The sequence below is a fragment of the Stegostoma tigrinum genome, chromosome 12 (genome assembly GCF_030684315.1).
Source record: "Stegostoma tigrinum isolate sSteTig4 chromosome 12, sSteTig4.hap1, whole genome shotgun sequence".
Taxonomy (NCBI): Eukaryota; Metazoa; Chordata; class Chondrichthyes; order Orectolobiformes; family Stegostomatidae; genus Stegostoma; species Stegostoma tigrinum.
The window spans coordinates 60,008,094-60,033,793 of NC_081365.1; the positions used below are offsets into that span (position 1 = coordinate 60,008,094).

The 25,700-nt window shown below is 44.4% G+C and overlaps 1 protein-coding gene across 5 annotated transcripts in view; it reads left to right on the top strand.

Annotated features, from left to right (window-relative positions):
• Positions 1 to 25,700, top strand: part of LOC125456959 (rho guanine nucleotide exchange factor TIAM1-like) — a 278,224-nt gene that overhangs the window by 164,410 nt on the left and 88,114 nt on the right. For all 5 annotated transcript variants that reach the window (XM_059650354.1, XM_048540606.2, XM_048540607.2 and 2 more), the window contains 2 exons: positions 485 to 574; positions 17,329 to 17,544. In XM_059650354.1, the coding sequence (XP_059506337.1) occupies positions 485 to 574; positions 17,329 to 17,544 (306 nt within the window). The remainder of the gene's footprint in view (positions 1 to 484; positions 575 to 17,328; positions 17,545 to 25,700) is intronic.

The window sequence follows — 25,700 nt, forward strand, 5'->3', positions numbered from 1 at the left end:
TCACGATTTCAAGGTGAGAGGGGAAAAATTTAAGGGAAATACGTGTGGAAAGTTCTTTACGCAGAGGGTGGTGGGTCCTGGAACATTTTGCCAGTGGAGGTGGTAGAGGCGGGCACGATAGCATCATTTAAGATGTATCGAGACAGATACATGAATGGGCAGGGAGCGGAGGGATACAGATCCTTGGAAAATTGACGAAGGGCCTGTTCCTGTGCTATAATTTTCTTTGTTTTTGTTATTATCATCTACGGGCAAATTGTGCAATGGGACACTCTCTTTATCCACATGAGTGATGTCGTGTGGGCATATAGGCCTACCATGGTGATACATGGGCCACAGCTGCAAATCTGTAATTGATTAATTAGCCCAGAACTCTAGATTAATTCATCAGCAACATAATTACTATGCTGCCTTTTTCCTACTTTTGTAAGCAGTTACTCAGCAGAATTTAATTCTTATTTCTGTGATTTGTCTCTTTGTTTAGGATTTTGCGTGTCTCTAGTTGAAGAAGAGGGATCACACCAGCAGATTATTATTACTGATGTAAAAGAAGGTGGTCTGGCTTCATCTAAAGGTAATTGGTTCTCTTCTCACACATTTTTAGCTTCACGCTTTGAGATTTTTGTTTCATTTACTTATTTAAAGAGCATTTTTGTGTTTCATTTTATCTAGCAATCCACTGTAGTTAAATGAGATAGTAGGAACTGCAGATGCTGGAGAATCTGAGATAACAAGGTGTGGGGCTGGATGAACGCAGCAGGTCAAGCAGCATCTGAGGAGCAGGAAGACTGACATTTCGGGCCTGGACTCTTCTTCAGAAATGTGCTGAAGAATTTCTGAAAAATGGTCTAGCCCCAAAACGTCAGACTTCCTGCCCCTCTGATGCTGCTTGGCCTGCTATGTTCTTCCAGCTCTGCACAGAGTTATCTCACTATCGTTAAATATTGTTTAAGTAGGATCCTTTCCTTCTAAATTTGGGAAATATGTTTCGAAAAAGGCAGCGAATTAAGTAATCCAATCTAAGTACATAAGATGGCTATAGAGTCTTGCGGTGAATAGAGCTGGACCAGCAGGTCCAGGGTTCAATTCCCTTCTCTTCCAGAGATGTGTATTAATGCATCTGAACAACATTTACTAAAAACTACCTGTATGAGTGTTTTTGCTTCTTTGACTCTATTCAGATCCTCACACAAAACCATCTTTTCAATCTGGCACTTGTAAAGAAAATTTAGCACTATTTTCAAAAATGCCAAATGATTGCATTCTTAATCTGCTTCCTGTCTTAGGTAGACACCAACATTGTCATTCTGATTTTCATTATGGTTTTAATTACTTCTATCCTGAGTGCAATCCTCGGGAAGACTATATAGCTGGGGTACCATGTGGAGGAGAAAATCAAGAGAAAGCCCTTGAATAAGATGTTTTAAGTAAAAATTGAGAATTTTTCTCATTGAAGTTTTCACTGAATTTGGGATTCATAGTCCTATATTTTCCACTTTGATATTTCTTAGCTTGATAAAGTTCTGCCTGTTTCCTTTACCAAAGACATTGTGCTGATGCATATATTGTTTGAAGTCTCAAAAATGTTCAGAATAATCTGTATTTTTGATGCATGTATCCTCGAGAATGATCAAACAATGAAATGTTGGATATCTTAAAGAAAGTAGAAATGTCAGAAATGCACAGTAGAATTGACAACATCTTGAAAAAGAAAAGAGTGCATAAAGTTGTTTTGTTGAGGCCAACCAAACCAAAGGAGAGAAATTCTTGTGACAAGCATCATCTTGATCTTCTGTAATTCCATTCGGTTTATATGCGCATCACCTCTTGGACAATATAACAGAGGATGCCTGGTATTCATTAATTATTGCTTTAGCATAGCAATAATTTGTGTTTAAACTTGTGAAACATCCCAAGGGATTTCAAAGGCGTATTAGCAAAAACATTTGACATTGTGAACAACATAGAGATGTCGGAAATGAGCCTTTGCTCAGCCTATTTTGGTGTCAATTTGGCATTAGTAGACTTGTGATAACAAATTCACCACCTTGATATAAACACTCTGTCTTTCGTGCTGATCTTATCTGCTTTGTTTACTGTACTGCTCCAACCTGACAAAGACGCTATCAAGAGATAGCATATAGCTCAATGGACATTGATTTTTGAAGAATTCTGGGGAATTCAGAAAGAGGAAGAATGTTGACTCATTAGCAACCATGCATTCAATTGTAATAATGCAGATGAACACATCAGTTCATCTTTTGATCTCTACCAGCTTCAACAAAGCCCCACCCCAAACCACGTCGAAGCTCATCGTCTCCTAACTCAGTAGAAGTTAGGTTCTACTTCCTTCCCAAAATCTGCAAACAGGACTACGTGGGCAGACCCATTGTTTCTGTCTGTTCCTTCCCCATAGAATTCAACCCTTCCTACCGCAACTCTTTTTTTTTGCTCCCCCTGCCCAGCCCCTTCCCACTTAGACCTGCGATTCCTCTGTGTTAAATCAGTTTCAGAATTTCCAGTTTGTGGGCTCCAGCCACCACCTCTTTTCCATGGGCATGCAGTCCACTTCCTCGTGCACCCCCTTCAAGATAGTCTCAACACACTCCACTTCTTCCTGGAAAAAAGGCCTGAACCATCCCCAACCATCACCATGCTCCTCCACCTGGTCGAGCTCATCCTCATCCTTAACAACTTCTCTTTTAACTCCCTTCCCTTCCTCCAGGTCAAAGGGGTGGCCATGGGTACCTGCATGGGCCCCAGGTATGCCAGACTCTTTGTGGGGTACATGGGATATTCCTTGTTCCAGTCTTATTTGTATTATCTATAAATATGGGGAATGACTAATGTTGTACTTTTTTTTAAGAGATGTAAAGAGAAGCCTGGGAACTAGAGACCTGTGAGTCTAAATTCAGTGCTGGGTTAGTTGTTAGAAGTGATTCTGAAAGATAAGATTTACATGCATTTGGAGAGGCAAGGAGTGATTAGAGAGAGTCAGCATGATTTTGAGCGAGGCAAATTGCCTCTCACAAATTTAATTGAATTTTTAGAGGAAGTAACCAAGAAGATTGACAAGGGCAGGAATCTGTGCTGGGTCCACTTTTGTTTGTCATTTATATGAATGATTTGGAAGAGAATATAGAAAGCGTGGTTAGTAACTTTGTGGATAACACCGAGATTGGTGGCATTGTGGGTCATGAAGAAGGTTATCTAAGATTACGAAGGGATCCTGATCAATTGACTCAATTGGTGGAAGAGCAGCAGGTGAAGTTTAATATGGATAAATGCGAGGTGTTATATTTTGGTAAAACAAACAAAGATAAGCGAGTTTTGAGAAGATTTGTAGCTCAGGTTGAGGTTCTGGATGTGAGTTTGCTCGCTGAGCTGGAAGGTTCGTTTTCAGACGTTTCGTCACTTTTTTTTTATTTGAAAAAATATACTTTATTCATAGAATGTACAAAAAATAACATTTATACACCTACCCAGTCATGCAAGCCACTCCGGGTTACCCGGGGGTACGTACACCAACTAAAGGGAAAAAAAAACAAAAGAGAAAAAAGAAACAAAGCAAAGAAACCGCCCCGGCAGTCGTCACCCCGCACAGTCCCAGTTGGCCCCCTGACCAGTTGGGGAAGGCGCCAGCTGGGCCCAGTTACCAGATAGGATTCTTTTCCCTTTTCTGGACGAGGGGGCTCATACGGTGGTCTTTCCCCACCGCGCCTTGGTGGCGGCTGCCCCAAGCTTTAGCGCGTCCCTCAGCACGTAGCCCTGGACCTTGGAGTGCGCCAGTCTGCAACACTCGGTCGGGGTCAGTTCTTTCAGCTGGCAGACCAGCAAGTTGCGGGCAGACCAAAGAGCGTCTTTCACCGCATTGATGGTCCTCCAGGCGCAGTTGATGTTGGTCTCGGTGTGCGTCCCCGGAAACAGCCCGTAGAGCACGGAGTCCCGCGTCACGGAGCTGCTCGGGACGAACCTCGACAAATACCACTGCATTCCCCTCCAGACCTCCTGCGCATAGGCACACTCCAGTAGGAGGTGATCGACAGTCTCGTCCCCCCCGCAGCCACCTCGAGGGCAGCGTGCGGTGGTGCAGAGATTCCGGGCATGCATAAAGGATCTCACTGGCAGAGCCCCTCTCACCGCCAGCCAAGCAATGTCCTTGTGCTTGTTTGAAAGTTCTGGCGATGAGGCATTCTGCCAAACGACTTTGGCAGTCTGCATGGGGAGCCACACGACGGGATCCACCCTCTCCTTTTCCCGAAGGGTCCTGAGGATACTACGTGCTGACAACTGCCTGACGGCCTTGTGGTCAAAGGTGTTTCCTTTCAAAAATTTCTCCACGAAGGACAGGTGGTACGGAACGGTCCAACTACTCGGAGCGTTCCGCGGCAACGAGGCCAGGCCCATCCTTCGCAACACCGGGGACAGGTCGAACCTCAGTAAGTAGTGACACTTGGTGTTTGCGTACTGAGGATCTACGCACAGCTTGATGCAGCCACACACAAAGGTAGCCGTCAGGGTGAGGGTGGCGTTCGGTACGCCCTTTCCCCCATTTCCCAGGTCTTTGTACATGGTATCTCTGCGGACCCGGTCCATCCTCGACCCCCAAATGAAGTGGAAGATGGCCCGGGTGACCGCAGCGGCGCAGGTCCAGGTAATAGGCCAGGCCTGCGCCACATACAACAGTACCGAAAGCCCCTCGCACCTGACAACCAGGTTCTTACCCGCGATGGAGAGGGACCGGAGCATCCACCTGCCCAGCTTCTGCTTAAATTTGGAGATACGCTCCTCCCAAGTCTTAGTGCACGCCCCAGCTCCACCAAACCAAACACCCAGCACCTTCAGGTAGTCTGTCCTGACGGTGAAGGGGATGAAGGAGCGGTCGTCCCAGTTCCCGAAGAACATGACCTCGCTCTTATCCCTATTGACTTTGGCACCCGAGGCCAGTTCAAACTGGCCGCAGATGTCCAACAGCCTACTCACCGACTGACGATCGGTGCAGAAGACGGCGACATCATCCATGTACAGGGAGGTCTTGACCTGAAGGCCTCCGCTGCCTGGGATAGTCACGCCCTTCAGGCTCACGTCCTTCCTGATGGAGGCGGCGAAGGGCTCCACACAGCACACGAACAAGGCAGGAGAGAGCGGGCAGCCCTGCCTGACTCCAGATCTAACAGGAAAACTGTCTGATTCCCACCCATTGATAGAGACTGCGCTAACGATGTTGGCGTAGAGCAGCCGGATCCAATTGCGGATGCCCTCCCCGAACCCCAATTTGGAGAGGACGTCCCTCATGTAAGCATGAGAGACCCTGTCGAAGGCCTTCTCCTGGTCCAGGCTGATGAGGCAGGTGTCCACCCGCCTGTCCTGTACGTAGGCGATCGTATCCCTGATGAGCGCGAGGCTCTCAGCGATCTTCCTGCCCGGCACAGCACAGGTTTGGTCAGGGTGAATCACCGACTCCAGGACAGACCTGACCCGGTTGGCAATGACCTTGGCCAGGATTTTGTAGTCCACGTTCAAAAGTGAAATGGGACGCCAATTCTTAATTTCTTCCCTCTCCCCCTTCCTCTTGTAAATGAGGGTGATGATGCCCTTCCTCATGGACTTGCACATTTCCCCTGCCCGAAGCGCACTATCGTACACCTCCAGCAGGTCTTGGCCGACCAGGCCCCACAGAGCAGAATACAGCTCGACCGGTAAGCCATCGCTTCCGGGAGTCCTATTCCTCTGCAAGGACATGAGGGCTCTGGCCAGCTCGTCCAGGGATATCGGCCGGTCCAGCCACTCCCTCGTGCCGTCGTCTAAGACCTCCGTGATAGACGACAGGAACGACTCGGAGGCCGTGCTGTCCGTGGGCTTCGTGTCGTACAGTCCGGCATAGAAGGATCTGCTGATCCTCAAAACGTCGGGCCGAGACGACATCACCGAGCCGTCGTCCTCCTTCAGCCGGTTAAGCACAGAGCTCTCTTTGTGCACCTTCTGAAAGAAGAAACGCGAGCACGTCTCGTCCTGCTCCACAGAGCGGACCCTGGACCAGAAGATTATCCTGGAGGCCTCCGCGGCGAAGAGCGAGGCTTGCTGGCCCCTCACCTCGCGGAGGTCCTCCGTGACATCGACCCCCATCAACTGCAGAAGGAGCAGGTTCTGCACCCTTTTCTGGAGTTGCGACAGCTTTCCCCGCCTCTCTCTTGCCTTCTGAACACCCTTGAGGACAAAGAACCTCTTGATGTTCTCCTTCACCGTCTCCCACCAGTCGCCTGGAGACTCAAAGAGGGGTTTCACGGTTCTCCAACCGGTGTACTCCTTCTTAAGCTCCTCGACGTTCTCTGGGGTCAACAGAGTCGTGTTGAGCTTCCACGTCCCCTTGCCGGCCGGCTGGTCGTCCTGTAAGTGACAGTCGGCCAACAGGAGGCAGTGGTCAGAGAAGAACACTGGCTCGACACCAGTGGACCTGACCGAGAACGTCCGTGACACAAACAGGAAGTCTATCCTTGAGCGGATAGACCCGTCTGGCCGCGACCAGGTGTACCTCTGCTGCGCTCCGTCTGCAGGGGTGCTGAAGACGTCGAGCAGCTTGGCGTCCTTCACCGTGCCCATCAGGAATCTGGACGTGACGTCCAGTTGAATCCCCCCACCCGCTGTCCCCACGCCGGATCTTCCATCTGCATCAATGATGCAGTTGAAGTCTCCGCCTAGGATGACCGGCCTGGACGTAGCCAGCAGGGGTGGAAGCCGCTGCAGGACGTCCAACCGCTCACTCCGTACCACTGGGGCGTACACGTTGATCAGCCTCAGGGGAGCATTCCTGTAGGTGATGTCAGCCACTAGGAGGCGCCCCCCTACCACCTCCTGAACTTGAGAGATGGTGAAGTTGTGCCCCCGCAGCAGAATAGCCAGGCCCGAGGAGCGACAGTCGTTACCCCCCGACCAGATCGAAGGCCCACAGGTCCAGGCACCGGACCATTTCCCGTACCTGCCGAGGTGCGGTATCCCGCACTCCTGCAGAAAGAGGAGGTCCGCCTTGACGGTGGTCAGGTAGGCCAACGTGGACACACATCTCGCGGTTGACTTGACGCTGCGCACATTAATGCTCGCAATTCGTACCCCCATTGTGGGCAGTGACCGCAGTACCCTCCCCAAGTCCAAGGTCCAGCCCCTCCATCTGTCCCTTCATGCCCATTGCCCGGGCTAACTGCTGGACGCTCTCTGGGCTCAGGAAACCGTCTGTGCTGCCTTCCGGGTGGCATCCCCCCGTCAGGGGTGCGGAGGCAGGAGGGTCCGGCTCCGGATCAGGCTGGGGACGTGCTGTTTCCTCCTTCCCGCCTGGAAGTTCCGGGGGGCCCTCCAGTGCTCCAGCGGCACTTGACTGGGTGTCGGAGTGAGCCTCAGGACGCCTCCCGTCACCTGGAAGCGGGGTGCTGCTTTCCTTCCCCCTCGAGACCTTTAACTTCTGCTTCGGGTGGGCCCTCTCCGAATCCTCCTCGTCAGAGGAGCTCTTATAGCCCCCCTGTAGCTGCCTCTTCCCTCCTGATTGTTGCGGTTCCTGGGCCCGTCGACGCACCTTCCTCCTCGCTTTCCGGACTGTAGTCCACTCCCCTGGGTCGCCTGTCGCCGCCTCCATTGGCTCCGGGTTGTCGGGGGGGATTGGAGCCTGCAGGGGTGCTTTGCTGGCCTCGGGCCCATCCTGCAGGGCTGGGCCCTCCTGCACGGCCTGGCCCTCCTGCACATTAGTGGGGTCCTTGCTGGGTCCTGGTGCCTTCCTCTCCTCCGGGGGGGCTGGCCCCGCATTTCCCCTGCCGGCGACCTGGGCGTAGGTGGTACCCCGCCGCGGGCATGCCCTATAGAAGTGGCCCACTTCCCCGCAAAGGTTGCAGCTTCTCTCTCGTGGGCAATCCTTTGCAAGGTGTCCCTCCTCCCTGCAGATGGTGGCTTTGCAGTCGGCCGCCATGTGACCTGACCTACCACAGGCATGGCAGACTTTAGGTTGCCCTGCATAGGTCAGGTAGCCCCTGCTCCCGCCGATCGCGAAGCTGGACGGTGGGTGTGCGACATTCCCGTCTGCGCCCATCCTCAGCGTCACCTTGACCTGCCTCTTACTCGTCCAGATGCCAAAGGGGTCCACCATGTCAGTTAGGTCCCCTTCCACCTTCACATACCTTCCGAGGAAGGTCAGGACATCAACTGCTGGCACATGCGGGTTGTACATGTGTACAGTCACCATATGGCTCCTCTGTGCTGGCATCACAAACAGTGGGACAGCGGTCAATACAGAGAGGGGGCCCTCACCTCCTTTCTCCTTGAAAACCTCCAGGAAGCGCTCGCAAAGCTTGGCACTCCGGAAGGTCACATCGTAAAAACCCCCTCTGGGGAAATCCTGCAGGCAGTAAATGTCCGCAGCAGCGAACCCACAACAGTCCAACAGGACCCTCTTCACGAAGAAGGTGCGGTCCACAGGTGCACCTTCATCCACCTTCTTTACGGAAACACGGATGGTGTTCCGGACCCCCTGACCTGGGGCACGAGCACTTGCCGCAGCCATCGTTGCAGGTTGGCTGCTCCCCTGAACCAGCGTTAGGCCGAAGCCAGCATTAAGATCCACTGGTCGCAAGGGTGCACAGCCAACCCGACGTCCTCCTTTCACCTCCAAGACTGCACTCTCGTCCTCTCAGTCCACAAGAGAGTGGGTCTTTATTGTGTTCGAGATGTGAGCTGGTTCACTGAGCTGTAAGGTTTGTCCCCAGATGTTTCGTCACCATTCCAGGTAACATCATCAGTGAGCCTCCGACGAAGCGCTGGTGTTATGTCCCGCTTTCTATTTATCTGGTTAGGTTTCCTTGGGTTGGTGATGTCATTTCCTGTTCTTTTTCTCAGGGGATGGCAGATTGGCTCCAAATCAATGTGTTTGTTGATGCAGTTCTGGTTGGAATGCCATACTTCTGGGAATTCTCGTGCATGTCTCTGTTTGGCTTGTCCTAGGATGGATGTGTTGTCCCAATCAAAGTGGTGCCCTTCCTCATCTGTGTGTAAGGATACTAGTGATAATGTCACTATCACTCGTATCCTTTCATACAGATGAGGAAGGACACCATTTTGATAGGGACAACACATCTATCCTAGGACAAGCCAAACAGAGACACGCACTAGAATTCCTAGAAGTATGGCATTCCAACCAGAACTGCATCAACAAACACATTGATTTGGAGCCAATCTGCCATCCTCTGAGAAAAAGAACAGGAAATCACATCACCAACCCAAGGAAACCTAACCAGATAAATAGAAAGCGGGACATAACACCAGCGCTTCGTCGGAGGCTCACTGATGATGTTACCTAGAGTGGTGACGAAACGTCTGAAAACGAACCTTGCAGCTCAGCGAGCAAACTCGCATCCAAAACAAAGATAAGACCTAAAAGTTAATTGCAGGGCCTTGGATAGCATCATAGAACAGAAAGAGAGAGACCTAGGGGTTCAGGTACATAACTATTTGAAGTTTGCGTCACATATAGATAGCATGGTTAAGAAGGTGTTTGGCAACATTGCTCAGACCTTTGAGTATGGGAATTAGGTTGTTATGTTGAGGACAGGATATCAGTGAGGCTTCTTCTGGAGTACTGTGTTTAGTTCTGGTCTCCTTGCTCTAGGAAGGATATTCCTAAGCTGGAGAAGGCTCAGAAGAGGTTTTTCAGGATGTTGCCAGGAATGCAGGGTTTGAATTCCAAAGATTGGCTGGGATTTTTTTCACTGGAGCATTGGAGGTTGAGAGGTGGTCCTAAAAAACCTACAATTTCATGAGGGCTTTAGGTAAGGTGAATGACAGGTGTGCTTTCCCTAGGTGGGGGGTTTAAAGTCTGAGGGACATATTTTTAAGGTGAGAGGAGAAAGATTTGAAAAATACATGGAGGCAGTTTTGTTTTACAATGTGTTTCATGTGTGGAATGATCTGCCAGAGGTCCAGATACAACATTTAAAAGACATTTCGATAAGTACATGAATGCGAAATGTTCAGACGGATATGGGTCAAGTACAGGCAGGTGGGATGAGTTTAGTTTGGGATTAGTGTTGGTATGGATGTATTGGACTGAAGGATCTGTTTCCGTACCTATGACTCTATTAATTATTGATATTCTGCCACTAACAGCCGAATCTGGTTTATTGTCAGGAATGCCTTTCTGTTCAGCCTTGCTTTGATATATGATCTATCACATGCACTAACTGTTATAGATACAATATTGTTTTAATGTCAAGATCTATCTCACATCGTCTTCCTAAACTAAAGCACACTTTCCTTATTTGAGGACCTCAGCATCTTCATACATCTCATGCAGTCCCCACCATCAACCAGTTCCAGTACTTTATTGTCTAGATCTTTACTCTTTATTCCCTACTTAGCCGTAGGAACAAACATCCATTCATTGTTGGCAACCTCGATTTTCCTTTTAAGTTTTCATTTCCTCTCCTTTTGCCCTCCTGTTCTTATTTATCCTGATCACTAGTATACCTAACATCCTTGTTTCTATTTCCATCCTTGTTTCTATTTCCAACCTTGCCTCCAACCCTTGTAAACTACTAATTCCTCTTTGCTACTTCCTGCTCCTGCCGAGTCCAAGCAAAGATCAGCCACGATCTTGTTGAATGACCGAGCACGATTGAGGGATCAGATGGTGTACTGCTGCGCCTATTTCTTATGTTCTTACATTCTTCCATACCTGCACTAATTTTTCTCTCTAACTGATAATGTACCTATGTCCTTCCACCAAACACAGCACCGGTGCTTGTGCTGGATTGTGGCAAGCTTGGACAATCCCTTTCTTTTACCCCCCAAGAGAAGCTACCACTTTGAAAACACTTCCTCTGCCTTCGCTTCTCCAGCCCTTCTGGATTTATCCCAATATCAAATGTGGGAAGTCTTTTCCTGCAGCTACAATGTGAAATCCAGGAATGCGACAAGACTCTCCACTTGTCTGGATGCATGCAATAACAACAACATCATGCAGGTCACACCAGCTTGCCTGATTTAGCATTCCGTTCACCACCTTAAATATTCACTGCCTCCACCATTCATGAACCATGGCTGTCAAGTGTACTATTCACAAAATGCATTGCAGCAACTCAACAAGCCCTCATCAAGAGCACCACCTAATACTGCACCTCTACCAGTTTAAAAGGACAAAAGTAACAAATGCATTGGAACACCGCCATGTCCAAGTTTCCTTCCAAGTTATACACGATCTTAATTTGGAAGTATAACTGCCATTCCTTCATTGAGGCTGGGTCAACATTTTTGAAACCTAGTAGTCCATTGAAATGGATCACAGTGGTTAGGGTGGCTTAGCATTACCTTCAAGGTTAATAAATGCAGAGCTTACAGTTCATGAACAAAGATGAATTGATAACAAAAACAGAAATTACTGGAAAGTCTCAGCAGATGTGACAGCATCTCCAGAGAGAAATCAGTTAACATTTCATGTCCAGACACCCTTCTTCAGGACTGATGGTAGCGAGGAAAAGTTGGTTTGTATGCAGAAGATAGGATTGGGGAAAAGCAGGTAAGGAGTAAATGATAGAGGTGGAGATGGAGGCCAAAAAGAGAGGCCATAGAGAGAGAAAGGAGTGGATAATGGTCAGTTTAAGAGATTGGATAGCTGCTAATAAGGACTATTAACAGTGGCTTCATTTGATATCTCTTCTATCTCCTGGGGTTCAACACAAAGATTACTACTTTGATCTTCAAGTGGCCTTACTCTCTCTATAGTTGCTGTGTAGAATCTCTTTCGTTTAACCTTCATCTTATTTGCCAAAGCTATCTCATTTCCTTTCTTTGCCTTCCTGCTCTCCCTCTTAAAAATGCCCAAAACACTTTTATACTGTCTAAGAGATTCATTTGAACCCAGTTGTTTATATCTAATATGATTCTTTTTATTCTTGATTAGAACCTTTTCATCCATTGTTATCTAATCCGACCAGCCTTACCTTTCACTCTGACAGGAACATGGACTGCGATGGCATTGTAAACAGGCTTGTTTGTGAGAAGGTACTTGTTCTTAACGAAAGATGTAATGTGTCTACTGAACCAGCAGAGAAAGCAGACAATGTTAGGTGAAAGGAGTACAGAAAGGTGTGATAGTTTAACTATCATGACATGTACAGCGTAGGACAATTGAAGAGAAGGAGATGAGACAGTTCACAGACTGTTCTGTAAGATGTTGGGACAGGTGGAAGATACTGAGGCATGAGAGGATCCTTCATCTTGAGCCAGGGATGAGAGCAGAGGTGAGGTTAGTTAGAAACTATTAGTCAAAAGGGAAGGATGGATTGAAAGGACATTTGTAAAACTAGAATCATTGACAATATAGAGCAGGTATGTCATATCGCTCAATATAGGGGCTAAGGACACCAAATCATGATAGCACCAAAAATGCACACTGGGAGGGTGTGTAGCAGACGCAGAAGAAAACTTAAATAGCGTGGACAGGCAGCAGAGAACATAGCTGAGCAAATAATTCCTTAGAATCAAGATTTGTAAATTCGAATAACTGGTACAGTGCATTGGTTAAGACCAGGCTATCTTGAAGGTCATGAAACAAGTTTCAAATGATTGAGGTAACAAAGTGTGGAGTTGGATGAAGACAGCAGGCCAAGCAGCTGAATTTTTCTGATGAAGGGTCCAGGCCCGAAACGTCAGCTTTTGTGCTTCTAAGATGCTGCTTGGCCTGCTGTGTTCATCCAGCTCCACACTTTGTTATCTCGGATTCTCCAGCATCTGCAGTTCCCATTATCTCTGATTCAAATGATTATGGTCAGGCTCATGTCAATGGCTGAGTGACATTGACTTTGTATGTAAACTTTTCACAGATTTGCAAAATTGTTATGGTCAGAAGAAGGCTGTTCAGCCCATCATGTCTTATAGATTGTGACATTTTCTTAGGTATGCATGTTTATAAACTTAAACGATTGGGAATTTCTATTATTCTTTATTATTATTATTATTATTATTATTATTATTATTATTATTATTATTATTATTCTCTTATGCCCTATGCACAAAGTATTTTATTGTGTGTACCCATTAGCTTTTTCTTGTGTGTTGTCCCATTGGAGTGCTGCACTGAGGCCTCTACAGCAGAACTCATGTATGACCTCACCCTCTGGCTACCTACCCTTTCCTTGCCTTTTGTCTTAGATGTAGACAACCCATGTACCATTTGTCACCATGTATAGAACCTGTTTCTGTTCATCAGACCCAATCATACAGTCAGCAACAGAAAAGGAATTGTGGATAATTTTTCTGCACTAATCTAGTGCATGACATGCACCTTTCATGGACATTAACTAGGAACTAAAATCATACTCACTGAGAGATCTCTGCAGCTGCAGTTCCCAGAGATCTCACTAGGTGGTAGTACAGCTCTGGGCATGATATTCAGCTTGATTTAATTAAATTTTTGATTTTATCGTCAAATGTGCCAAAATACAATGAAAAGCCTTGTTAACGAGCAGTACAACAGATCACAGCAAGCAAAGGATACAGAGATCGAACAGACTTGGAGGCATACAGGTTACATTGCAGGTTATGTTGTTCGAAGCCGGAGTCCATTCAACAATCGGATAACGGCCGGGAAGAAGCTGTTCTTGAACCTGCTTGTGTGTGTGTTCAGGCTTCTGTATCTTCTGCCTGATGGAAGAGGTTGTTGGAGGTCATTACCATGGTGTGAAGGGTCATTGATGATGATAGAAGCCTTTATTCAGCAGGGAGCCGTGTAAATAGAGTCCATGGATGGAAAGCTAGTTTCCGCGATGGTTTGGGCTGTACGGACAACCTTATGTAATTTCTTACGGTCCTGGGCAGCGGAGTTGCCATACCAGGCTGTCATGCACCCAGACAGCATGCTTTCGATAGTGTATCTCTGGAGGTTGGTGAGGGACCTTGTAGACAAGCCAAATTTCCTGAGCCACCTGAGGAAGAAGAGACTTTGTTGCGCCTTCTTGACTGTCACATTTATGTGAGAAGTTCAGGACAGATTGTCGATTATCGTCACTCCGAGGAACTTGATGCTCTTCACTCCCTCAACCTCAGAACGGTTGATGTAGATGGGGGCATGTTCTTCTCCTTTCTTTCTGAAGTCAATGATCAATCCTTTAGTTTTGCCAGCACTGAGAGACAGACAATTTTTATTACACTGTGTCACCAAGCCCTCTTTCTCCTTGTGTATTTTGACTCGTCGTCATTAGATACCTGTTCCACTACGGTGATGTTGTCAGCGAACTTGTAGATGGTGTTCATTCAGAATTTGGCAACACCATAATATGTGTACAGGGAGTACTGTAGGGGGCTGAGGACACATCCTTAGGGTGCTGCAGTGTTGAATGTGAATATGGAGAAGGTGCAGTTACTTATCCTCGTTGATTGCGGCCTCTGGGTCAGAAAGCTGAGGATCCAGTTGCAGAAGGTGGAGACCTGGCCCCCAGTCCAGCTAGTACTGTATGTGAAAGGGAAAAGGCACAAGGGACAGAGTTGTTTGTACCTTATGGAGGGGTTTATAGGTGAGTGGGTGGGCCAAGGTCCATAAAATTTACCAGTGACCTCCCACAGTTTTACATTGGATGGAGAGGTGCAGGGTATTCTACCCACTCTTGCCCAGTTGAGGTCTGCAATGGGCAAATTATTGAACACTTAAGGATCAGTTCACACTCAACCTCAACTTTAAGGCTACAGGAATTGAATGGCTGGGGGAAATTGAATAATTTATTGTCACGTGTATTCAGCATGAAAATACAATGAAAAGTGCGTACCTTCGCTGTGCATAGAAGGTGCCATTCACATTAACTTAGAATAAGATAAAAAGAATAACTTAAGAGTCCAACTTTCCTTTCCTCAGTCACAGTCCTGCTCCAGGCTTTCCAGCTCACACCATGCCGCTACCAGCGTCTTGCTGTGGGCTGCCTTACTGACCCACTCTCGCCAGCCCAGTCTTGATCTGCCGCCATCACTCTGGCCAATGCTATATCAGCTGTTACTGAGGACACAACCTGCACATTCAGCTTCCGCCACATGGTCCCTGGTCACGACCCAGCTGCTTCCCAATGCCTTAGGTAGGGGAATAGAATTACTACAGAGGGAAAGAGGAGGTAGTAAAAAATAGGATGGACAAAAAAAGAAAGAGAAAGGGAACTGGCGAGCAGAGTGGGCCTCTGAATGGAGCAACTTACCCTGCTGCCATCTTGCACATTCGCATCGCTTGGCAGGCCACCTTGTTTGGGTTTTGTCTGGTTGGGGTCTCTTATTGTGCTGCGGTTGCACAGCAGGAACCTCATGGAATACATCCCAAACTTTATTTTGAGGAAGTGGAAGATAACTGTGCAAAGATACTTTTTAACATGCGGTTGTCATTGCGCAAAAGCTATCGCACAGTATTAGCAGAGCAATTCCTTTGTTCAAGGCAGGGATATGTGAGATCGTTTGAAACGAGGCTTTGCTGCATGGGTAGGCACTAACACACATGTCATTTCTGCTACTGCCTCCCTCTTCAAGATGTCTTCAGTCCTGCTTGCTTGTGGGCTGGTGCTAAAGCAAAGAGGAAGTTCTATGTCGACTAGTCCCAGTAAAATCAGTGAAAATTAATTGCTGCAGGAGCAGTCAGCTGTATGACTGCAATATTGAAGTAATGCTGTTGGTACAAGCTGCTCACAGTAATGGCTCCTATCTTAGGTGTCTTGTCAATCAGCAGCATAATCAATGCGGCTGGAAACACAAGTCATTCAAGGTAGCAGGCAGCATTTATTCTATGATAACAAGGTGTAGAGCTGGATGGTCACAGCAGGCCAAGCAGCATCAAAGGAGCAGGAGGCTGACGTTTCGGGCCTAGACCTTTCTTCTGGGCCCGAAATGTCAGCTTTCCTGCTGCTCTGATGCTGCTTGACCTGCTATGTTCATCCAGCTACACCTTGTTATCTCAGATTCTCCTGCATCTGCAGTTCCTGCTATCTCTGAAGCATTTATTCTTTGTTGTCTGTGTTGCTGCTAATTGACATGAGTTAATCACATCATGACTCCTGCATTCTGGTTCAGGGAAGATTGAATATTTTTCTCCAAAAAGTTGAGAGGAATCAAATGTTCCGATTTTTGGAAATATTGGCTCTTGCTAGCTCCGTTCGTTTATTTGTTTCCGTCCAGTTGCCTCTTTATGCATATTGTCACATTCGTCTTAATTTCATGCACCAGTATCCTTGTTGTAGGTCTTTTATATAATACCTTAACAACTTGTGTTCTCTACTCTGCTTCAAAATAATTCTGTAAGTTTGATCAATTTGACCTAACTTTTAGAATCTTCTTTGGCTCGCTCTGATTATCTCTTATCTCCATGTGCAAAGTAACCTCATTGTAAATTATTAACTCTAATATCTGACGGCATCTACCCTTACTTCAGTTCTATGATTCTCATCCTATTCCTGATTTTATTTTTATGGTCGGAGTCATATCTTACATCTTATTCCTTGTATTCGCTGGCATAATTTCAATATGATTTCTTTCTTTGTTTTTTACCCATACAAGTACCCAGAGTGACTTCTTCTGCCCTTTATTCAAATTGTTATATTCATTTAACTGTATTTTGTGTGGTTGCAGTATCTCAAATATCTCCCTGCTCTTTGGCTGCCTATTGACTCTACTCCCCTTATGTAAAACTAAGCCGAGTAGTCTTTTCTGACTTGATGGTCTCAGAAATCCGTCTTGCGAAGTTTCTCCCAGTTCATTGAAAACATTTGCACTTGCTGACTAATTTTAAACGACACTGTTGATTTTACTTGCAAAGCTGCTGCTAATCCACAGTTCTCCAATTTGTTACCTATATATTGTCTTCTCCTATTTAGTAGCATACAACATAGAGCCATTATTGTTGACTTGTATCTTATTATTGCTCAATTCAATGCAAAAATCTGTGTGCACCACTTCTCCATTTGAACTCTATGCTCTACCTCTCAGCATGGGTAGTTAAAAAAATGCTCATTTTCCTTAGTGATTTTCTGTAGAATAAATTCTTGAAGCCAGGAAATAGATTGGTGACAATACTGTCAGCAAAAGCATTGTTAGAAGGCTAGACTTCTTTCCATGCACTTGATAAATTGGTGAATGATTGACCCAAGGCTGCTGGCACATCCAGCTCCCTTAGGGTTTCTCTGAACTAGCTATTGGATTTAACAGCTGCCAAAAATACATCGTGAGTGAAGAGCTTAAAGTAAATTTTTAAAACATTAAAAAAACTGAAGCCAGATGAATATTACTTTTTGAATTGTAAATTTTTAACATAGTATCTTATGCTTTTGTAATTAGGTCTAAGAGTTGGCGATGAAGTTTTGGAAATTAATAAAATGAAAGCCAAAGATCTGGTTGTTTCTGACTTGAAGACTATCCTGTCTGCACCTTCACTTTCTCTCGCTGTGCGAACGTGTGGTCAGCCAGCAGATGGACGGATATGCGCTTCACCTCTTCGACGAGTAGTGGCAACTGATGTGTTGAATGAGAGTGGATTTGGTTCCAGCCACCAAGGTAGTGGCTACCATTACCTTTTAAATACTTTATGATCCGTAGGAGTGTAATTAGATCTGTAATGGCAAAAGTACAATGATATGTGACGGGAACGATTTTATCTTAAACTGTCTCGTGGTAAACTGATAGGTTTGAAGCAGCCATTTGTATTACACCCCACCCAATTTTTTCAATGGAAATTCAGTAAGGTGTAATACAAGCAGCAAATTTTATCCTGTCTGTGTTTCAATGGAAAAATTGAATTAAAATTATGCCGAGCATTGTTATTCAGTTATTTTCTATTTGATTCACTTCTTAAAATTTTCTTTATAATCTGGCAGTGCTGGTCTCAATTGTGGTTTTGTAACATGAAATAAACACCATATATGGTGGCTTCTATAGCTATATGAATTTCATGTTTTTGCACTGTCACTGTTGCAAGTAACTCACCACCAACATTTTTCTCGTCTAAATGTGAATAAAGATGTTTATAGGATCCCTGCAGTGTGGAAGCAAGTCATTCAGCCCATCTATAGTCCACACCAACCCTCCGAAGAACATCCCACCCAGATACACTCCTCCACTCTCTCCCTGTAAATCTGTGTTTCCCATTGCTAACCCATCTAGCCTGCACATCTTTGGAGTGTGTGTGTGGGAACTGGAACACCCAGAGCAAACTGACAAAGACATGAGAAGAATGTGCAAACTCCACTCGGTCACTCAAGGTTAGAATCAAACCTGGTCCATGCAGCGGTGTGAGGCAGCAGTGCCAACCACTCTGCCACTGCGCTACTGTGCACAATGTAACCCTTTTTTCTGCACAAAGGGTGATATTAAAAATAATTTTACGTAGATGGGAGTTAGATCTTGGAATTCTTTGACAAATGTTGAAGCAGCATTTGTATAATTTTTTTAAAGAATACAAAATTTTTACTCAAAAGAGGAATGTTAAATGAAAAAGAAACAAAAAGGGTAAGTGAGATTAGATTAGATGATGCACGTGCAAGAAAACGTCAGCACTTTTTGAAGGATCAAATAAGCTATTTTTGAGCTGCGACAGTCTATGATAAAACATGAAAATGACTGTCCTTGGTTTCAAAGCAACAGTAATAAAAAAAACCTAAGAAAAACAAGTCAGTGGAGAGCAGGTGGAAAAAAACTCAAGTAGCTCGGGTCTTACATGACAGCATGGAAGATGGTTGTGTTTATTGTAGTCAACTCAGCCTTAGGATAATTGCTTCAGGCGTTTCTCAGGACAGTGTTCTAGGCCAAACCCTGCTTCATCAATAACCTTCCCTTCAACATAAAGAAATGAGAACGTTTGCTTATGATTGCACAAGTTTCGGTTCCATTGCAAATCTTCAAACAATGAAATAGTTTATACTAACGTGCAAGAAGAGCCAGTAGTCAGGCTTAGTTAAATAGATGGCTTCTGTCATCATAATCATGACATACAAGTGCCAGGAAACACAATTTTGTCTAATCACCACCTCTTTACATGTACAGATGAGAGGCTGTGTATTTTATGTGTATCTGTCAGGTCTTGATGCTCCAAACACATTCCACGACTTACAAGGCACATGTCAAGATTATGATAGAATATTCTCCATTTTCTATATGTGAACAACTGCAACAATACTGAAGACACTCATCACTGCTAGGATAATGCAGTGCTCCCCAAGCACTAACTTTATATGTCCACTGCAATGTCATGATTCCAGTATGCAGTATTCCTGCAGGTTTCCTCACCACTTACAAGGATAAAGGCAGTGGGTACAAGCTCCAAGTTCCTCTCAAAATCACATACAGTCCTGATTTCTATCACGTTTCTTTTGTTGAGACAGAGGCAAACAGTAAGGAGAACTTTCACAACATGGGCTAAGCAGTTTAAAAGAATTATTTCCTATTAACGTCTAGGCAGCCAGAAATGGGCAATAAATTCTGGTGATGTGCTCATCCCAAAGAATGTTGAAGATAAATTCTATAGTGGGAACCATCCAGCAGGTTATTTGCAGATTGGCAGATAAGTCTAAGATTGCGGATATAATCTTAGCCTTTTCAATGTGCTGTCTTACTCCCCAACCTTGACTATCTCGAGGACTTGTCATTTATTGCTTTGTTTCTAATGGAAATATAAGATAACAGTAGAACAGATGATCTGCGAGGTCAAAACTTCCTCATGTACCAGACCACATCTAGCTGTAACAACTGTCACAGGCCCCATGAAAGCCAGCCAAATTGCTGTTCTGGTAACAACCAAACAACTCCTTCATTTCTCTACAACATCTGCAAAGATGCAGTAAAAACATTATTCACTAATAGATGGATTGATATTGGTTTAAAACTTAGCAGCACCAATCAGATCAGTGCTGTGCGGCTGCTGGTAAATTTGATAAAGATAAGTGAACATTCATTTTCATGCTTTATTCTGTGGTTCGAAATCCATAGGTAGCAATGAACATATTTAGCTGGTTCTTGTGGATCTGTTGGAATTAGGTCTGCAGCAAAGATTTGAGACGCCACCAATTTGAAGTTGAGTGAAGAAAATGAATACGAGCAGATTGACTTGTGTGCTGGCATTATTTACAGAAGTTCTCACTGACCATTAAAGTATTATTCTGCAGATATTTTGTGTTGAAATATAGAGTTATTTTATTCTCAACTAATATCTCAAGCTGTGCTTCCGAGTTTCAGGAATGGCTAGAAAATGAATTTTTGGTTTTAACTACAGAACAAAAGATTATAAGTTAACCGGACATTCCTTTTGCAATTTCCTGTTGCTTTCTTCACCCAAGGGTGCCTGCTTTTCAAGAGCAGATCTTGGTTTCTTTAAACTGTAACTCAGAATAAAACTCTGATTTGCATGAGAAAGCATCCAGAAACAGGAAGATGATAAAAATCTGTTTTAGACAGAACTTGTGTTGCCAGAGAATTAAGTGAATAACTAGAATATGGATAATAGTAACATTCTGGGCTTATATCAGCAGCTGTTGGACTAATAACAATATATGAAGTCCAGGATGCAGCTTTTACCTGTTCAGTTTTAGTTGAGTGGTTCACATGATTAACCAGCATGACCTTAGAATCAATGTCATACCAACATGAAGATCTTTAAAATTTAGTACAATATGCAAAACATTTGAATGCAATATACAATGTACCTTACTTCATCAACCATGCAAAGATGAATTTGGTTGCTTTTGATTGCTAATCAGCTCTATTTGGGAGAGGACGATGATAATCAATTATGTTGATGTAGGGATTTACATGGGGTCCATCATTTTGTCATGAAAATAATTTACATTATTTTTCCATGCTTCTAATACTAAATGAGCTGAGATATTGAAAGAATACTTAATGGACCATATCTTGTGGCCAGCAGTAAAATAATGGTGCTTGCAATCTTTGAGACACTTATTTCCTTTTTGCGATGTCGTTTTGAATCTGGTGGTAAATCAATGACATCTAAGCATCTAACAGCACTTCAGTAATCAAGCAGAGTAAGCACTTTTTAACTTTGTTTTATGTCATGGGAAATTTATGGTGGAACACAGTGTTAAGATTAAGGTAGAAACTAAAATATAAACTTTTTATTTTAAGCTGCTTTAAAAAAAGAAACTGATCATAAATGAAGATCTTAACGTTTAATAAATCTCAAATAATTGGGAAATTTTATATCTGATGCAAAAAAGTAGTAATTCTTAACTTGCCTCAAGCTGAATAATAAAACTTATATCATAGGTTTTAACTAAATGTAGCATCTCTGTCAGGTAGAATTTGCAGCCTTGCCAGAATTGCCAGGAATCTATTGGAGTTGGTATCAATCTTCTGCCAATTGAAAGCAGTCCAGGACATTTCGAACCAATATTTAAGAAACAAGTAAATTAATATACAAGTGCTTATCATGTGTCGTAAAATGGTGATCTGAACGTGTACCTGGCAGCATGCTGGCATAACACATAAGCTGATACTAACATGTACTTCGCCTTTTTCCTTCTGCTGAGCGATTCAAGGTAAAAGGAGTGAACATTGCTAGTGGAAAAATTACATAAGCCTAACACTAGCAATTTTAAGTAGGTTGAAAGGTACAGAGCTGGATTTAGTTCTAGATAATCTTTTTGGAAAAATTGTATGGATTGGTCAGAATTTAGAAAGAAAGTTTGAGTTGGTATACTGAAAAAACCAAAAGAACTGTGGATGCTGTAAAACAGGAACTAAAACAGAAGTGGCTGGTAAAGCTCAGCAGGTCTGGCAGCATCTGTGAAGAAAATGTCAGAGTTAATGTTTCGAGTCCAGTGACCCTGCCACAGAATGATGCTGCCAGACCCGCTGAACTTTTCCAGCAACTTCTGTTTTTGTTAAGTTGGGACACAATGGACTTTGATAGATACTTTGGTGGGTTTGATACATACCTTGGTGATTTATGCAGCTTAACTGGGTGGAATGCTCTCTTGCTCTCTCTCTCTCTCTCTCTCTCTCTGTCTCTCTGTCTCTGTCCTTTTTTTGACCTTTACCTTACAGTGCAGAAAAAGACTTTTTGACCCATTGAATTTTCAGTGACCTTCTGAATGCTATCTCATCCAGACCCATCTTCAACCCCATCTGTTGACCATGCATAGGTTTTTTTTATCACCATGAATAACCCAGCTAACCTCCATATCCTTGGACACTAAGGAGGATATTTTTTTATTATTATCGTGTCATTTCACCTAACTTGCACATCTTTGGACTGTGGGAGGAAACCGGAACACCCAGAGGAAAACTGCAGACGTGGGGACGATGTGCAAACTCCACATAGACGGTTACCCAAGGCTGGAATTGAACCTTGATCCCTGGTGTTGTGTGATCCCGTAATTGATTTGATAATTGATCAGGTGAACCTAGGTCTTATTTTGATAGAATTCTTGTTGTTTAAGTTTTAAAAACATGGAACTTAAGAACTCAGAGCAGGAGTAGTCACTTCAACCCCCGAGCCTGCTCCACCATTCAATATGATCATGGCTCATTTTATCTTTGTCTCAATGTCACTTTCCTGCCAACTTCTCATTAGTAAATGCAATAACCAATCGGACTTTTTCTCTTTACCAATCACGTGTCACTCCAAACTCCTCCCAACATTGAGTACTGGACACTGTTCCTTTGGTGCTAGGCAATGGTCTCCTGCAGCTAAATGTTGTGTTGAGACCCACTATGGTCTGCTGTATCTTTGCACTGATACAGAAGTCATACATATGAATTACTGAAGCATGGTGTTGAGGCCCAGGAGTTAAAATTTCCTGGAAACCTTGTTGCCAAGTGATAGTTTGTCATGCTACCTCGTACCTGCTGACTGCAGACATTTTTTGATGGTATTAATGTTTTAACTATACCTGGAACTACTGTTCTGCATAAAAATGTACACAAACACTCAATCAATTCTTCAGTAAGTTACTTATGTAGGCTTCAATTACGTAGCATGGTGAACTCTGAGCCAGCTATAAATGAACATAGTTGAAATCAAGATCAAAGGTAATTTGATTGGACTGTGACAATTTAGAAGCATACTATCAAGAGTTAAGACATAAAATTATTTTGACTTTTTTGGCTTCTGAGACAAAATGGTTCTGCATGTACAGCTCCAGGAGTGAAGTAAGTTTTTGTTTTTCCCATGTAAACTACATCTATTTTGTTGCCTTTATCCATCTTCCTCAAAGATTTCTATCACATTGGTCAAAAAGACGTGGTGATACTTTCTGCAATTGTTTAGTGATTTCATCCCATTTTATGTTTGAATTTTAACAACGTTGGATCGGAAATTGGCTTGCTGAAAGAAGACAGAGGGTGGTAGTTGATGGGAAATGTTCATCCTGGAGACCAGTTACTAGTGGTGTACTGCAAGGGTCGGTGTTGGGTCCACTGCTGTTTGTCATTTTTACAAATGACCTGGATGAGGGCGCAGAAAGATGGGTTAGTAAATTTGCAGACGACACTAAGGTCGGTGGAGTTGTGGATAGTGACGAAGGATGCTGTAGGTTGCAGAGAGACATAGATAAGCTGCAGAGCTGAGCTGAGAGGTGGCAAATGGAGTTTAATGCAGACAAGTGTGAGGTGATGCACTTTGGTAGGAGTAACCGGAAGGCAAAGTACAGGGCTAATGGTAAGATTCTTAGCAGTGTAGATGAACAGAGAGATCTCGGTGTCCATGTACACAGATCCTTGAAAGTTGCCACCCAGGTTGACAGGGCTGTTAAGAAGGCATACAATGTTTTAGCTTTTTTTAATAGACGGATCGCGTTCCGGAACCAAGAGGTTATGCTGAAGCTGTACAAAACTCTGGTGCAGCCACAATTGGAGTATTGCATACAGTTCTGGTCACCGCATTATAAGAAGATGTGGAAGCTTTAGAAAGGGTACAGAGGAGATTTACTAGGATGTTGCCTGGTATGGAGGGAAGGTCTTACGAGGAAAGGCTGAGGGACTTGAGGCTGTTTTCATTAGAGAGAAGAAGGTTGAGAGATGACTTAATTGAAACATATAAAATAATCAGAGGGTTAGATAGGGTGGATAGGGAAAGCCTTTTTCCTGGATGGTGACGTCGAGCACGAGGGGGCATAGCTTTAAATTGAGGGGTGAAAGATATAGGACAGATGTCAGAGGTAGTTTCTTTACTCAGAGAGTAGTAAGGGAATGGAACGCTTTGCCTGCAACGGTAGTAGATTCACCAATTTTAAGAACATTTAAGTCATCATTGGACAAGCATATGGACGGACATGGAATAGTGTAGGTTAGATGGGCTTGAGATTGGTATGACAGGTCGGCACAACATCGAGGGCTGAAGGGCCTGTACTGTGCTGTAATGTTCTATGTTCTATGTAACGACTTTAGTATAAGCATGTCTAGTTTCCCACTTTTTCTTAGTCTTTTTTCGTATTTGCCATTCTTCGAACATCAATTTGCCTGCAATTGATGCAGACGAAATGTTATTTCAATGAAATGAAAGTGATGCTTCTGCTTCTTTTCACTTTATGCCCAATGAAATCTGGTACTTTAGGTCATTATGGCTTTGAGGTAAACCAGTCTTGTGTAGGATCCTAGAGTCATAGAGCTGTGCAGCATGGAAACAGACACTTCTGTCCAACTCACCCATGCTGACCAGATGTCCTAAATTAATCTAGTCCCATTTGGCTCATATCCCTGTAAACATTTCCTATTCATATACCCATCCAGGTGCCGTTTGATTGTTGTAATTGTACCAGCCTCCAGCAATTCCTTTGGCAACTCATTCCATAAATGCACCATCCTCTGCATGAAAATGTTACTCCTTGGGTCCCTTTTAAATCTTCCCCCTCTCACCTTAAACCTATGCCCTCTAGTTTTGGAATCCCCGAACCCAGGGGAAAGAACCTTGTCTGTTTACCCATAAGTGCTACTTATGATTTTAATAACCTTTAAAAGGCCACCCTCAGCCTCCGCTCCAGCCTATTCAGTCTCTCCTGACAGCTCAAACCCTCCAACCCTGGCAACATCCTTGTAAATCTTTTCTAAACCCTTTTGAAGTTTCACAGCATCCTTCCTACTGCAGGGAGACCAGAATTGCATGTAGCATTCCAAAAGTGGCCTAACCAATGGCCTGTACAGCCTCAATATGAATGCCCAACTCTGATACTCAATGCACGAACCAATACAGGCAAGTATACCAAACCTGCGACTCCACTTTCAAGGAACTATGAACTTCTACTCCAAGGTTGGGGAATCTACAGTACAATCCCAATAAGGTGATCATCCCTTTCTTAGTTCTCAGTTTCCTCCAAATAAGTTCCCTGGTTGTATTCCCAGGAATGTCTTCCCTAAGAACAAATGTAATGTTGTTACTAGTCAAAAACTCCACTCTCTATTACACCCCCCCACCCAACTCTTCTGCTTCCTATTGTATCTATACCCTGGGACATTAAGCTGTTAGTCCTAAGGACAGATCATGTAAAAATTGAACATTTAATTTGAAGCACTTCTCTAAAGAGCCAGGTCGCCTGGGAATTTTCTGGTTATTGATCTGCATTAGTGACTGGCAGGTTCCAATTTTGGTGGTTTGAAGTTTGTACATAGCTGCAGTGAAATGTACTGCCTGCTTTTAGCTGTTAAGCTCAGCAAGGGAGCAGACTGGGTTAGATCTCCCAAGCCAAAAATGCATACCGCTGCAT